General features: G+C 42.8%; 1 protein-coding gene across 3 annotated transcripts in view; it reads left to right on the plus strand.

Annotated features, from left to right (window-relative positions):
- Positions 1 to 1,390: 1,390 nt before the first annotated feature.
- AIG1 (androgen induced 1) overlaps positions 1,391 to 17,171 on the plus strand; it is a 121,538-nt gene continuing 105,757 nt past the window's right edge. For all 3 annotated transcript variants that reach the window (XM_065632149.1, XM_065632150.1, XM_065632151.1), the window contains exon 1: positions 1,391 to 1,716. In XM_065632149.1, coding sequence (XP_065488221.1) covers positions 1,576 to 1,716 — 141 coding nt within the window. In that variant the 5' untranslated portion in view covers positions 1,391 to 1,575. The remainder of the gene's footprint in view (positions 1,717 to 17,171) is intronic.

The following is a 17,171-nucleotide window of genomic DNA, read 5'->3' on the forward strand; positions in this document are numbered from 1 at the left end:
GTGTTGCCGCCATCAGGTGCAGCACTAAGTATCCTTATAATGCTGATACTCAAGTCGACGTTTTAATTCAGGGGTGATGAGGTTTCCCGGTTCCCCAGCGGTCACAGGTGTTGCAAAGTGCACTTCACGCAGAATCACAGAATGTTAGGGATTGGAAGGGACCTCAAAAGATCATCTAGTCCAATCCCCCTGCCAGGGCAGGAACACCCAGATGAGGTTACACAGGAAGGCGTCCAGGCGGGTTTTGAATGTCTCCAGAGAAGGAGACTCCACAACCTCCCTGGGCAGCCTGTTCCAGTGCTCTGGCACCCTCACTGTGAAGAAGTTTCTTATATTTAAGTGGAATCTCCTGTGTTGCAGTTTGTACCCATTACCCCTTGTCTTACCATTGGATGTCACCGAGAAGAGCCTGGCTCCGTCCTCGTGACACCCACCCTTTACATATTTATAAACATTAACGAGGTCACCCCTCAGTCTCCTCTTCTCCAAGCTAAAGAGCCCCAGCTCCCTCAGCCTTTCCTCAGAAGGGAGATGCTCCTCTCCCTTAATCATCTTCGTGGCTCACGCCTAGCAGTTGTGTGCGTGCACAACCAATGCCAACAGCGAGGACGAGACTGTGCCCCAGAGACACCCATGGAAGGACAACTGCTCCCGGCGCCGGGACAGCTGTACGGACGCCGTGCGGCACCCGAGCAGCGCCAGCACAGCCCTCAGCGCCCGGCCAGAGGCCCTTCCGCCCGGCGACCCCTCCCGGCGCGCCCGGCCCCACGCGGCCCCGCGGGCCGCTGACACCTGCTGCAGCCGCCGCCGCGCTCCCGCAGCCCATTGGCCCCGGCGCGGTCAGCTGGCGGCGCGGCGGCGGCACCAGCAGCGGCGGCCGGGCCCTGCGCCCGCCGGCCCTCGGTACGCCCGGCCGGTGCTCCGGGGAGGTGCCGCGGAGGCAGATGCGCGGCAGCGTTTGCCAGTACACTGTTTAAAGCACGTGACTGCTGGCGCAGCGTATTGCTTTTGCTTGGAAACGCGGGCAACCAGGCTCTGCAAATAACTTACTGCCCGCGCTCACGCGCCGTACCCAGGGCAGCAGCCGTGGCGGACGCGGGCTCTGGGGCTGGGCCGCGCCGCCGCAGCCCCGGCCCCGGCCCCGCACCCAGCAGCGCCCGGGCACCCACCGCCGCCGCCGGAGCGATGGTAGCGGGAGGGCATGTCCCTCCGCTCCCTGGGGAACGGCACGGCCTCTTCCCGCCCGCCCTGCCCGCGGAGCTGCGGCTCAGGGCCGCGCCGAGCCCGCCGGTCACGTTGCCGCCAGCAGCGCCGCCGCCACCCCCCAACCCCTCCAACCCCACCTGCCCCGCGCCGCTGCCGCACAGCGCGGCCGCTCCGCCCCGCCCCGGCCGGGCCGAACGCGGCGCGGGGGCGCTCGGAGTCCCGCCCGCACGGGCGCGCGCGCACACACACGCACACACACAGACACACACGCACACACACAGACACACAGACACACAGACACGGAAGTGCACCCCCCGCTGGCCCGCCGCCCGCCGCCGCCGCCGAGGCCGCCCCGGCGCAGCGTGCACCATGGCGCTGGTACCCTGCCAGGTGCTGCGCGCCGCCATCCTCCTGTCCTATTGCTCCATCCTGTGCAATTACAAGGCCATTGACATGCCCGCGCATCAGACCTATGGAGGCAGCTGGAAATTTCTGACCTTCATAGACCTGGTAAGTGCCCCCGGCGCCCGTGGCCCTGCCCCCTCCCTCAGGCTGCCCGTGGAAGGGCCGCGGCCCCGCGGCCATGAGGTGACCTTAAGGCGGGGACGGCGACATGTTGTGACGCCGGGGCCGGCCGTGAGGGGGGCCAGCCGGACCCCGCGGCAGCGGAGCCGGGCGGTTCGAACGGAGAAAGACACGGACAAAGCCGAAGGGCTGCGGCCTGTGAGCGGCCGTGGGGATGGTGCGTCTGACGCCTCCTCAGTGGCGATGCTGCCTTTCGCCTGTGTAAATGGCTGCCAGTAAACACGAGAACCGGCCGGTCCCAGCGTTGGGCTCCTGTGTGCTGTCGAAACAGAAAACGTCTTGCTCCCTTTGGCCTGTCCGAGGAATCCAGCCCCGGCTGGTGAAAGTGCGTGAGAGTGACACAAAAAAACCTTGCCGGATCCAGCTAGTTTTGATTGCAAATCCATAAAAGAGCTTGTGAAACTTTTCTTTATAAGGGCCCAGAGCTAGGAACAGTCACGAGTATGCAGGCCTGCTAGAAAACACCAGGTGCTGGCCGGGGGCTGTTTGTGCTCTGAGCTTCCCTGCCTCGCTGCCTGCACAGCAGTGTTTCCCTACTGCAGGTGGGAGGAGAGCGGGGATGGGACGAGAAACTTGGGTTTTCATTCAGAAATGTGATAGCAAACTTACACCTAGTACCTAGATCAAAATAGTTTCTGTTTTTGTTTTTTGTTGTTGTTGTTGTTTTTTTTCTTTTTTCCTTTGGATCCACAGTGTAAATAGGTGAGAAATTTTGCAGTTTCTGCTGAGTTACGGAAAACCCCCAAAACGCACGTATTTCAGTGCTTGCTGGTGAAAAGACCTCTCTCAGAACCTCGCTGTAGATTCACAAGTATGGCTGCTACTGCCTGCGCACTTCATATGCAGTCAGTAGGTTGAGTTTGTGAGTTTGGAGACGAAACTCAAACACTGTTAACCTGGTAGATCAGGTGTGCGTATTTCAGGATCAAGATTAAGCTAAGGTTCACTGAGGTCCGTATTTCATTTGGAGAGAAGCACCACTTGCCGTATTTTGCATTTAGCTGGTATAATTTTTGTGTTGGATGTCAAAAATTTACTGGGTCTCTGAGGATCCATGGCCATACCTAGTGCTTTTACTGCGATTGTAAATGGGCATCTTAAGGCCTCATGTTTTCCGGAAGACACACTAGAATTTTTTTTGTTTTTTCTTCCTTTTGGGCTGCTGAACTGTACTGTCAGTAATATTAACTGATAGAAGTTAGCGTTAAGTCTCAGGAAGTTAATGGGGAGCTGTTGACTTTAGTGCCAGTTGAATTAGAAGTAAACCAACTAAAGCTAAAAGCCAAGGATTTTGCCTTTGAGTCTCCTTCCCCTTTTTGTCTATTCTCCTAGCCCTAACAGTTTCTTGAGGATTAAGTGAACTAATACTGTCATACAGTGAAAATAACATTTGACAGTACATGATACTCATCATTTCCCCCAAATTACAGCGTGCTGTCTGTGGCAAGTTCACGTGGACTCTCCCATCAAAGCATGCACATGGTTCAGGCTACTTCTGTCATGGCCCAAAAGGTCAAGGTAAATATGTTGTGCTTTCTAAAATGTCTAGAAGAATTATCAACTGCGGCTAGTCGTTTCTGTCCTTTAGCTAATAGTTGTCATGTGTTTCTCAGTCAAGTCCAATAGTTGAGAAAAGGTTAGCAATTCCTTGTAGTCTTCAATGCTTCCAAATAACACGCAATTCAGCCACTTGAATGCCTCAGTGACTAGCCAGTACATAGACCTCTCCCCTTGTCGACAATATTTACTTAAGTCCAAATGTCTCTAGCAATATCTTATCTAAGCAGATCCATCTTTCTAACTCTGGGGACAGCTGGGAGACCTGAAGAAACAAAAACCGTTAGATTCCTGAGGAGGATACCACAAGGTGTGGTTGGAGGATGTTTGGCACATTTCCAAAATACTGTATGTTGACTAAGTCTTGAAAAGCTCTTGCGTAAGTTTCAGTTTCCTCAACCATGTGCAGTGTTCCTGTGTCAGTCACATTCAAAGGCTGTCTAGACAAAATATCATCAATGCCAGAGTCTTGGCAGACGTGTGTTCTTGCTACAGATTGTACCTCCACAAGCAGAGATTTCATCTTTGACATCACAGAAGCACGTAGAAGTTATTTCTGCTGCCAGTTTTTAAGAAAAGTGAGTTATGACTTGAATCAGAAAAGTGATTTTGATTTTTTTGCATCTGTCCATTTGTAAAGGGCATTCCTTTCCAGTCATGCCATCAATAAATGTCTTGGAGATTTAGGTAGCTGGCTTTGCAGTGGTGCTGTGTGAAATGATTTACAGTTATCTGCAGGTAATGTAGTTTTGAATTGAATTATGCAAACCACGTACTTTGGACTCTACGGTAAAGTATTCTAAATGTATGCATTAATCTGAACAGTAGACATAGAGCCCTCACGCTGCAGAAGTTGAGCATTAAGAGGAAGTTGTTTAACACAAAGCTAAGAACTGTCATTTTCCTGTCCATTCATAATATTTCTGATGTTTATACCTAAGGATTTTCTCAAATGACAATATTCGTGCTTAGTCTCTCCTGTCCTTGAGTTAAGAAAGAAAATAAGCGCAACCGATGACTCCTTTTAACTACTGCCATTCTGATGACTGGGGTTTTTTGCAGCTGCAAATGTGGTGGCAACATTCCCTAAAACACCCATGTCAATGGAATATTCTTCTGGTTTATGAAGCAAGGTACTGACAGTATCTTTTTCCATTACACTAGTGAGGCTCCTCACTGTTGCTTGTAGCAATCATTTCTCCACTTCAGACTTTCCCTCTGGTATGTAGAGGTGGTGGATACTTATCCTGCTTATTCAAAAGATGGTGAGGATATCTGCCTAGTACCTGTGGATTCCAAAGCACTTCAGAAAAGAGAGCAGTGTCCTTTTTGTCATTTGTGGCGTGGGAGACTGAGCTACGAAGAGGCAAAGAGTTACTGCCCAGATCAGTCAGTGGGCCCAGCAGATCAAATTTTTTAATTGAACAGTGAGGCAAGTTCAAAACTACATGATGTTGATTTCATTTAGCCTCACAACACAAACCAAGACCCGAAGTTAGTTCCTGTGAAAAAGGCAAAGAACTGGATTCAGATAGGATATTTCAAGAGATGTCCTTAAAGTTTCTTGTATAGCTGCCTTTGTTAGATTCACCATTTTGTGCTTTAGTAGTGGACACACAGGACTGTAACCTGTACGTCCACAATATACAATACAGAAGTGTGTTATGTTCACAACCCATAAATTAATTGTTGAGCCTCATAGTTGAAAGTTAGGGTGAAATGATGCCAGTACAAAATGATTCTGTGCAACAAGTTTGTCAGCTATGTAAGTCTCTCAGAAATTTTCCCTCCTTGTACCACCCTTTGTGCAGTTCTTTAAGTACTTGAAGTAGCTGAATTAATGATAATAGTACCTGAATTGAAGATAACTAGGTCATTCTGCATACACTGCAATCCCACACCTCCCAGTATAGATACACATTTGTTGAAGGATCTGTTGCACGAACTTGTCTAAAATGGCAGGATCCTTGCCGTTGCAGGGGTTTTGTTCTTTAGTTTCTCTTGGTTCTCTTACTGTTGTGAAAGGAGGCAAAATTAAATTGAATTTGTTTTCTGGAATAAAGTAGAGCCTGTGGGTGCTGAATGACCACCAGTTCTACTTTTTGTGCTTGGGTGTGTGTGATACCTAGATGAAAAGTAGCTTAGAGTTAAAATAAGTGTCTATGTCCTTAGTAAGTAGTGCACTGGTCTAAATAGCTTCTAATTTTCATTGTCTGGTTTCTGTGAAAACCTTATTCCTCAAATAAGCTAGTGTAAAACAAGATACTATTGCATATACATATGCAGGCATTAACAAAATACTGTGAGTGTTGTTTTTTTAATCTTATGGTCTCTCACAGGCTGAACAGGGTAGTTATAGAGACAAAAAGCAAGAGTAGATTTTTGGAAGCAGTCTTAAGTGTTATGTTTTATGGTTATTATTAATGGTCCTATTTTGAATAACAGAATGTTAATGTCGGTATTCATATTACTTGATTCAGGGCAGCCAAAGTTAGAGAGGAATTCATTTAGCTCATATATAAATCTGCCTGGCCTTATATTTTTTTTATAGCTTTGAAAGAAATAGCAGGATGTCTGTGTATGAACTTTTACATGTTGTCTGGCAGATTGAGTTCTACAAAAACCAGGTATAAGCTCTGTTCGCAGCACATTTTTTGCTAGTACATGTTGTCTTTGTTTTGCAGAAAATGCCTTTATGTTTCACTTAAGTTTAAATAAGTCATCAGAACTTAGTTTGTTTCTTATCTTTGGAAAATTTCAGAGAGGCATGTTAGCAATAGGAATAGAAACTAAAGTTGGTGATTTGTCATTTAGTTATTTAGTGTATTTAATTAGTTATTGAATTATATTAGATGCAGTTACTAGACAACAAAAACAAAGAGCAGCTTAACAAAGCACAGCTAAAAATTTTAGGTGATTTGTGCTCAATTCATATTTAGTCATGCTGATAGGAAATCAGATGACTAGCAAATGTCAGAGGCCAGAAGATTCAGAATTACAGAATCATAAACTACGCCATGGCTGGGGTATTGGAAGTTGAGCAACTTTCATTGCTAACTGTACGGGTTAAACTCACCACAACACAGAAGACAAAAGTGAAAACACATTCCACACTCTCTGCAATGTAACTATGACTCTTTTCCAGGATTTCCTTTAGTAAAATGAATTTCATCTTCTGCTTTCTTTCATTATCTGTAAAGTTACCCTAGTGTTAAGGTGTTTTATGGCTTTTGGGTGAAAAGATTACAGAAGTGTGAAATATTATTATGTATTATTCCCAGAGGAAATTCATCACCATGTCTACATATCTCGATGTTCTTATTATAAAAGAGTATACAGTCAGCAGAGTGTTGATCAGTTTCCAGAGAAAGTAAGGGATTACTGTTTCGAGGAATAACAAGGTGATGTTTCTTAATGGTGCTTAATGTAATTGAGAGAGAAGGCAACGATATACGTATGGGAACCTTTTAATAAGTGCGTGTTTTAGAGCTTTCTTTTTCCCTCTCGGGCTATAAACATGTCAGAGAAACAATTATGTATAGTGCTGTTGATGCAATAATAAAAATATAATAGTACCACCATTTGTAATTTGTAGACCCATGTTTTCCATGTGTTTTGGTAGTGCTATTACAAATTGAGTGGAATTTGAAGAGTTCTGTTTTCACATTGCATTAACATGTATTTATTTTACAATTGGACTTAAATATGTTGAACGTTTAATTTGGGAATTATTAGGAAATTTATGGCTGCCTTGAAATATTTGTGTTGGCAGTAGGGTTGGCAGGGGAAAGAGGAGAGTTGAAGAGAGGACAAATTGGGATCACTTACTACGATGATAGATTTAACTAATGTCAGTGATATTATTTTATAACTCAGAGTATGTAAGTGATAGGTAACAGTGCTATATTTTAAACAAGTGTAAATTCTGTAGAGTTTTGCCAGGAGTTTAAATGATGACAACTTCAAGAAGTTGGTTTAGTTTTCCTTTTGTTCCCCTTTGAAAAAAATCATATTTACGTTGTATTACAGTTGAATGATTTTCTTTACAATTTTATTATAGTGGTAAGGATAACTCGGATAATCTTATATGCCTCCATATGGCAAAATTGTTACATATTTTAAACAATGAGTTTAAACAAGGACGACACATCTGATGTTCTATGTTAGTGTTCTATGTTGAAGTCAAAGTTGGGGTTCTGAGCTGTCCTAATTTGTTGTGAATATAAACATATAACAAACTATTTAACTGATGTATTTTTGACCCTACAGGTAAACTTGTGTTAATGAGGCCATATGGGCTTATTCAAGAAATACATTTTGAGAGATCAACCTTCTTAAGTTGTAGTAACCTATCAAATAATATTCTTACATAATAACATAGAAAATTACAACTTAGTGTTTTAATAAAAATCAAATCCCACTTGAATCGGTGCAGTTACATCAACCCGAGGATGTACAAAGACTTGCAGGGTAGAAGTCCAGGTGAGTAGTTAATTGTGTTGTCCTTAGGCTGAAAAAAAAAAGAAACTTGATCAGTCTGTCTTAAAATGAGGAAATAGTCACATGATAAAGATATTTTATTATGGGCATGAAAGAAAATTCCAATGTGCCACTATGCCACTGTACAACAAAATACGAAGTTATTTAAACCTATAAATAGAAAAAAAACTTTATGAAATTAAAAACCTTGACATTGCACAGAAGTTTGCAGATTTGAACAAAGTAAAATCACAATAAAATGTAGTAGAACAAAGGTGAAAAAATAGGCAATTATGCAGTGTATTAAAATGATATAATGTAGATTCATTACAAGGTCTTGTGCTGAATGTGTATTTACCTGAACAAAACAATAAAAGAAAAAAATCTCCAATTCCTTCCATTACATGCTGTCTTTTCTTTATGTATTTAATAATTGGAGTCATCAATGTCTATCTATCCTAATGCAATATTTATAAAACATTTTTCTAATTGCACTACTTTAATATAGACTCTGATGATGGGAGGAGCTCAGCATGGGTGGAGAATTTCTTGTCATTTGGAGTTTTAATTCCTAAGGCAACTCCAGTCAGTAAATATTAAAAAGATCAACACCAGTGACAGGTTTGTATGCTTTCTGCAGAATTACAGAGTGAAACAAATACGTGTGTAATAAGTTTCCATTGGACATTTCTATATTTGATTAAAAAGCGATGCGATTGCTCACAGTACACACATGAAACACATCAAATTCCTCTCAATGTAGGTTTTTTTCTTTTAAGTATCTGAATCTGAGGCCTGGTCTTCTCACCTTGCATGTCCAGGTATATATATGGTATATGAGGTAGAAACAAAATTAACAACACCTCGGCTTATTTTGGAGACCAAAGTGAAGCACAGACTCCTTGTTCACTCTTTGAATGGGTGAATATGAAAATCTTTCTTCCTTCTAATGAAAGCTTTTTCAAATTTTGCCTTATTTGCCTGCGTTTATTTGAATAACTACATTTTCCCCATGCCATATTTTCCAAAGCTCTGAATTTGTTATTAGTCTTCAAAGCTTTACAGCCTATTACTGTGTATGATGCAAGATTTTTTGAACTTGACATAGTTAAATTTGCTACCACTGAAAAAGCTGTACTTAACTTCAGTGGACGGAAAAGTTAACTGGAGTCTGAAGAAAAAATCACTTGGAAGATGAAGTAAAACTTACTTATAGCCTTTTTGGAGGAGAAGAAACTAAAGTAAATTAAAATTTATGAACATGTTTTGGTAAGACTTAAAAACAAGTCCCCCTCCCAATTAGAACTGTGGTTAAACATTTAGAGGATTTTCGTCAGCATTTTGCCAGTTACCTCGGGATATTTTGCACTCTCTTGGCATATAGTTGGTGTTGCTTGTTGGGGTTTTTTGCAATATTCTTCAAAACTTAGAGATTCTGTTGGCTGGAAGCAGGTTAAGCTCATGTGAAATGCTAGGAGAAAATCAGAACCTGATTTTCATTCATATGGAGGTTCCTGGCAATTTAGGTAAGTTAGTGAGATTTTTCCCTGGAGAGTTTGAAATCAACATTTGAATGCCTCTAGTTGCATTCCCTGAACATCTTGTCTTGCCACTGCCCTTGCAAGCATCCTGTTTGCAGTAGGATTTCCAAACAAATACTTGCCAAAGGATGCAATTATATAATAATTTCCACTTAGATCTGTGTGCAGCTGACACAGCTCAGGTATTTTTGTGGCAGTTGTCTGTCAGGTTAGTTGTTTCAAAGTGCTTGAGGACTGTCTACAGTATAGCTTTAAACTAGTACAGCTGGATTTTTACAACTTGAATATTCAGTGTCCTAGTAAACATAAACTAGAGTAGAATGTGCAGAAGCACAGAATGTCAAATCTTTTGCTAATTCCTTGCTAACTTGTAAAGCAAAGAACAAGGAGTGGTGGGTTTCTGAATGACTTAGTTTAGGTGAAACAATAGGGTGAATCTTACCTTTACAAATGCTGCTAGACACCTCAGGCTCTTTGAGTTGGTTATGCAGGGACTTAGCAGAGAATTTCAATTTTACTCTATTAGGAGTGGATTGGCTCATTTTTGGTTTTGGACAGTGGTGTCTATATTTTTTTAAATCTAGTTCTTTGTGTACCTGTGGGTAAATTTCCTTCCCCCTTCTCCATTTGCATATATTTTATGAGGTGTCTTGAAGCCTTCTGGCAGCACATAGATAACAAATTATTAATTATTATTATTGCTAGCATTATTAGAATTCAGTAGGAGTGGGGGTTCCACGTGCAGAGCACAGGTGGCATATGTTCCTAAATGTACTTGATCAGATGCAAAAGGAAGAAAAAGAAACTGCTGACTTTAAATGCTACTATGTAAATTGATAAAATGCATGAATGCAAAAGGGATGCTTTCTCTGTGAGGTGCTTAACAAGCTTGTGACCAAAGTGGTGGGAGCATTTCATACAGCTAATGTTCAGGCTAGCATCTCTGCATGATCCTGCGGGGCTGCAGTAGGATCCTTGACCCTAGAGAAGATGCAAGTTGTTTATGGCCAGTGCTTGCGCAGGCTCAGATCTCTGAAGGATGCAAGTAGAGAAGATGGGAAAGCAAAGGAAGATCCAATAGAGGACAGCACTTGGTAGCCGAGGTGTGTAGGTGAGAGAATGTACCATGCTGATCAGCCTTGTGTTGTGACAAACTGGTATTTAGATATTTGTCTGCCAGGTATGAGGAGGGAAAACAAAGGGTGGAGATATAGAGTGGCTCGTGTTTCTTGGCTAAAACAGCGTGCATTTGCTCCCTCAGATTTCCCCCCTTCCTTGTCCTCGCCCACATTTCTTCCTCCCACGCACCCGCACAGTCTCCACACACAAACCCCTTCCACGCTGGTGGCACGGCACCACTTCCCTGCGCATAACTTGTTTGTCATAGCACGCTTCTGCTCAGCGGAGGGTGCTTGCAAAACTTGAGGCTTAGTTAGAAGCCATATGCACTGACAGTTGCCAAGGTCCCCATTTGCTGTTCACTTAAGCTTACAAACAAATCGAAACTCCATGCTGTGAAAACCTTCTTGACCTGAGTTTACTTGTTATAGCTGTGTTCCAAGAGCCGCAAATTCGAGTGTGCGTTAGACACAGTTATCTGCATTCCTGTAAGTCCAAGGAAGTGAGTCCTAGGAACACGTGGGCTGTGAAGGAAACCTCTACTCTGTGGACCTGCCATGTAGTACTTTTAAACTGGATGTTGAGGAGGCTGAAAGGGATTTAGGGTGTTTGGAGATGGATATGCACCTTTGTGAATGTTTGATGTAACAGTTATTTACTTACGCTGCACGTAACTTGAAAATATCAAACTGTTCATAAAAGCTCCCCTGTTCTGTAGTCTCTCCATACGCTGTGCACACCTAAGAGTAAATTGGCGTGCTACTACTGAAGTCAGTTTAGGTGACCCATTAATGAAGCATGGTTAGAAGATTACAGTGGTTCGAGGTACCAGACACTGTTAAGTCTTTGAGTGTCAAAGAACTCTAGCTAATGAGAGCAGACAGGTCAGCTGTCTCATGACCTACCATGGCTAGAAAGGTATATTTCTGTATTTATTAAGAAGCTAATGATTGTTTCTAATTCTAACATATGTTTATAGAAGATTAGTATTCAAATCTTATAGTCTTAATGCCAGTATAATTTCAGAAGCTAAACACCTCTGAATTTCCAGATATTATATTGTATGCTATTAAGTCTAATGGCATTTCAGGCTAAATTTTATTTTCTTTTTCTCATGGTTTAGGGCAGAAGCTACTAAAATGCCAAATTAATTCAAAGATGTTTTGTTCCCCATTAATTATAAGGCTGAGTTAAATTAATGAGTTGTATTTTATGGAGATGTATTTTAGAAAATGGTGGAAGGATCTCCTTTTACTTCAAGGATTTGAGCAAGTAGGATCTGAACTTCTTGATTTTAAAATGTGGCATACAACATATAGGCAAAATGTGAATGTCTTTGAGGATGTGCAAGGGATGATTCTGTTCATCTGCTGCTGGTTTGTAAATGAAAGTGCTCCCAGTTTGCCCTGGTCCATTCATGCCCCTTATCATGTAGTCAGACTCCTCAGTTACAGGCTGCTGTTAGCTATCACTATGTTTTCTGCCCTTTTTTACTTACAGGAACCTGCGTGTGCAACATCTGTTTCCCCATTCCTTGTAATCTCTTCTTAACCAGCACAGTCTCCATGATCTTGCAGCTCTGTACCCCAGTTCCAGTTGCACACCTAGTCCTCTTCCCAAAGCTTTTTTCTGTTTTTCTGTGTTTTCCTGTCTAGTGCAGCTTTTTATATCCCCCTCATACTCCTTATACTCTTTTCCCTCCGTTCATTCACACAGACTGTCTTTTCTCCCAGTGCATTCACTGTCTTACATTGTCTTCTGCATCCTCACCCTGTGCTTCTCAAATACCTGACCAGGAGAATACAGTGTCATTCTCTTGTCTTATTAAAGCACCCTGTGTAGACCCAAACCAATGAAAAATCAGTCACTTCCATCAGAAAAGCTTGATTTTGGTGTAGTGACAGCCTTAAAGAAACCACTTTTGAAATGTTGTTACGTAAGATTCTTAGCTTTGCTTTCTGGTTTTGAGCAGGTTTTAAAGCATCCTGGTTACAGGAAAAAACTCCCCTAAGTGTGAAGCATAATGGATCAAGATCTTAATGTTTATTATGGTGTTAAAATCTTGTCACTTTTTGTTAGTCTGCCATTAAATTTTTATGATAAATTTTCCAGTTAAGGAGTAGGTTCTTGACAGAAGTTGTTAAGTTGAAAAATCAAAATAATGTGTGGAATCAGCAATCAGTATTCAGACATTTTCCCTCTTTTTTTTTTCTTTTTTTTTGTAATTTATATCTTTTAAATGAGATGCTAAAATGATTTAAATTATCTTTTCTATTTCCCAATAAGAAAACTTACAATAGTCATTGTGAGGTTTCAAATCTGCTGTATACAGTGAGATGAACAAAAAATGTTTTTAAACATTGCTTAGCTCATCTGCTATTACTGTGGTTAATAGAAGAAAGTCTCTTTTATTTCATGTGAGCATATATGTGTGGGTGGATTGGTAGTGCATGCAGACATACCTGTTGAAATTTAGAAGTAGGGAAACAGATACAAATTTCACAGTGGTGACTTTCTGCTCATAGCCTCGTGGAGGCATAGTCATTCTTGTCAGGGGTTGCCAAATACAGTAGACTGATAGACATGGGCCTGCCATGGCTCCTTGCCCACATGCCCAACCAGGAGCAGGGCTGAGCATGTGCCCAGCAGGCACACATGGAAACAGAAGTGTAAAATCAGGTTGCCAAAATGTAAGGCTGCAAAGAAGATGGGACTCCCTTTTTACAAGGGGTCACATGGAAAATATAAGGGGCAATGGGTACTAGTTACTCCTGGGGAGATTCCAGCTGGGCACAAGAGGGAAATTTTTCACGATGAGGACAACCAGCCATTGGAATTATCTCCCCAGAGAAGTGGTGGATTCCCCAACATTGGACACTTTTAAGATTCAGTTGGACAGGGTGCTGGGCCAGCTTGTTTAGACTGTTCTTTTGTTAAGAAAGGTTGGACCAGATGATCCTTGATGCCCCTTCCAACCTGGTATTCTGTGATTCTATGAAATAAGATTCTGACTGGACTGGATGATTTAGATTCAAGAATGTCTTTTAAGATGTGTCAGCCAAATAGTCAAGTGGTGGCTGGAAGAAGGAGCATTCAACATCTGCCCCACTAGGGTCTGTAGCCTGCCTGGGTAGCCTTCCCATGCCAGCACAGGGGTGGGCTGCCGGCTGCGGGTGGTGTTTTGATGGGAGCACATCGTTCTCAATGCCACTTTTTGCAGGGAGTCTGGCCCTGCCATGGGGTTTGATCTGTGCAGCATGTCATTGGAACCATTGCTCATAACTGCCTTGTTGTAAATTGTCACATAAGGTCTGTGGATCTTGCAAGGGTGTTGATGTACAGAGGTATTTTGGCGTTACTCCTGGCAGCTAACGGCAAGGTGTTCTCTCTGTGTTATTCACATTTGTTCTGCTTAGTTTGCACAGGAGTAGAGGTCAGACTTCCAGTTCTGGGTTCTGGGTGATACTCAGCATCTGCACCATGCTGCATGTGAGTTAGAAATACGAGAGTTTTCAGCACCTTGCAAGATAAAATCCAAAAGTATTGAAGGTGGTGTTGTGGGTTTTTTCTTTTTTTTTTTTTTTTTTAAATGTCTCTTCTGGTGTGACTGTAAGTGTAGAAATTATGGATTTGTTCCACATTCATGGTTTCAGTGCAGTTGGACTGACCCAGTAAAAACAAAACACTTCATTGTCTTCATTAAGATACTTAGACAAAATTACATTACTAAGGAATCAGCCTTTGCAGTGAGAAATTGTTATTCAGAAATATTTTGCCAGCTGTATTAATTGAAAACTTGTTTTATTTTCCTTTAGCCAGGGTAAGACTAGTGTCATGAGAGCAACATAATACTGAAAGTTGCAACATACTCATAAATGTTATCTGTATTTCATAAGAATTGTACCTTTGCTATGTGAGATACTGAAAGCAAACTTGAAATATGGAAGTGAAAGGAGGGGATGTGCTAACAAGTCAAATCCAGAAAATAAGTGTTTAATCTCTTTAAAAAAAAAATTAGATACATCCTGATTGCAGGGATTAATAAGTATTTTGAAGAAGTAACCAGATAATAATAATATGGTACAAGCAAAGTTAATCTTTCCCTCTTAGACCTGCTGTTTTGCCTGTCTTGGGTCTTGTGCTCGATGAATGTGACTAAGCAGTGTTTGCCAGACAAAGAAGTGCAGTGAGGGAGGGAAACCTGTTTTATGAGATGCTTATTTGCGTGGTGTGCCTGTATCTCAGCGGTGTATTTTCGGACAAGGTCCCTTTGGCTGAGTTGTGGTGCAGTCAGCTGTGAGCCCTTGTTCTGAATCACTCCAGTGTCTTCTGTACCTTTCAGGGTGCTGGCCTCGAGTGTATATATCTTGTGTGAGAGAAGATGTATCCTTGATATTCAGAATTCCATAGAGAAAACTGACCTTTCTAGAGAACTCTTTTAAAGCCAGGTAGATAGATGGGTATTCAGCATTATGAATCAGACCTGGAACAGTCCCATCTTTTATTAATATAATGTCTCCTGATTTACTGCAGGAAGCCACTGAAATGATTAAGTGTACCAGCAGTCTGCATAAAATGCCTGGGTGACCTCCAAAGCACTATGACAAGTATCAAAGAAAAATTTTAAAACCTGTATGATCAGCTTAAGGAAAATTAAGGCCATATCTCAGTTTGTTGGAAATGCTGTTAAAGTAGGAAGACAGGTAGTGGCTGCAGAGTGGCAGAAGATCCAGGCCACATCTCTTTCCGTAGGACCTGTAATGAATGAGTGCTCTGGGCAGAAGGTATCTTTCCCTGGAGTTTGCTTTGCAGTTTTCCTGCTTGGTGGTCCTCCCAAAAGAAGGCATAGGTAAATACTATAAACAGCTGAAGAGTGCCTATTCCAAATAGCCAATCTTGTCCATTCTCTTTATGGATACTTATTTTTGTACCGTCTATCTCCTTCGTTCTTAATCTTCCAAGAAAGAAGCAATGCACCTGTAGATGGAGATCCTCTGTTTTTTCTTTAGGACTAAATTAATAAATCCTGGTAGCAACCATCTTACTAAGAGTAAATAGCTTTGTAGTGCCACTGCACCTTATATTACAAGATCTTCAGAGAACTTAGGAAATTAGCTAACTTAGCCTCACAACATCTTGCTGCAGAGAGGTGTGATTTAAACCAAATCCAACATGCAAGACACTAAAAATGGCTGGACATATAGTCATTAAAATCCTTAAGAAATTATCTTAGTTGTATAATCTACGTGTTAAAACATCATTAATCTCAGGTGGTCCAGGAGGTGATTTGTGGGACAGCCGCTGCGATAGATTACTCCTAGTCAGCCTTTGGGGTTTTTTGCAGGGTGGGGTGGGGCTGGAGTTGAGACTGGCTGCTCAAGCAGCACTGTCTGGATAATCAAGCAGCACCTCCAGTTTGCCCCATCCCACCTGGTGACTCACTTGCTGCTACTGCTATCTGCAAAGAGGTGGGAAGTGTGTGGACATTGCCATCAGGTGTGAATGAAGGCATGTCCTGCCCCTTGGTGGAGCAGCAGCAACCTGGCTCCACACTGGCTCTTGTTTTGGCCCCACCTTCTTCTGCTTTGCAAGATAAAAGCCATGTCCTCGTTTGGCCTCAGCTATTCCCAGGGTTGCAACAGGCACTGTCCTCACCTCATGCCTCCTCAGATACTGCAGAGCAACAGGTAGAGAGAGGCAGGGTGCTTGTTTGCATGTGGTTGTAGGAAGGTGTGTTTGATGGTATAGGAAGGGTGAGCTGAGTCCAGGCTGCTGATGAGGGAGAAAGGAAGAGACACAGCTATTTAAATGGTAGAACGTAGGCTGCTGCCATGGGTGCAGAGTGGGCGGTTGCTGCAGCAGGGAGACATCAAGAGGGATAGCTGTAGCAGGAAGAGATGGCATTCAGGAAAAAAAGAGGAGGCCCTAGACTGGAGATCTGGCCTCTGTGTATGCTGAGGTCAGGGCATCCTCAAAGTCTGCAGCAGCTGTGGGGCTTATTGCCATATTTCTGGACAGAAGGAGGTGTACCCGCACTGTGTAGCACATGCGGGATAAAAGAAGAATTTCTGGGAAATGTTGAACCTGCTGGGTGTATACTGTGAAGTTAATCCCTGTGTGAGCAGTAGATGTTTATCCAGAAGCACGAGGCATTCGGCAGCCTGGACAAGTACCACAAGTCCTTACACGCTGCCTGGAGACTGTTTCTAGCTGGAAAGATGGGAAAAATGAATGTAGGGTAGCTCTAACCTATATGGTGAACATATAGGTTAGGATGGGGGCTTCCACCCACATGACCTACTTGCGGAACAGCTTATTTTCTGAAATAAGCAGTACAGCACAGTACCATCCATGCCTGTTTGAGTAGGACATGTATTTCTGTTGGCTGGGAGAAAGGAAGGTACAGTTGTCAAGCCCAGATGGAGGCTTTGAAATATGTATGATAGTGGCAGCTGTGTGTGGGAAGAAGGACTTGAAGTGTGTTGAGGAGGAGGAGGCGGCTTGTTTACTGTGCTACTGTGGAGCTGAATGGGGAGAGAAATGAGGAATGTGGTTTGTGTCCGTAGATTATTGCTTCACAGTCTTTTTCTCCAATATTAATTATTTGTTTGAAAATTTGTAATGGATCAGTGAGTTGCAGCGGAGGAGACTGCAAGGAATTATTGTCAGTATTTGGTTGGTCTC

The sequence above is a fragment of the Caloenas nicobarica genome, chromosome 3 (assembly GCF_036013445.1).
Source record: "Caloenas nicobarica isolate bCalNic1 chromosome 3, bCalNic1.hap1, whole genome shotgun sequence".
In the NCBI taxonomy this organism is placed as follows: Eukaryota; Metazoa; Chordata; class Aves; order Columbiformes; family Columbidae; genus Caloenas; species Caloenas nicobarica.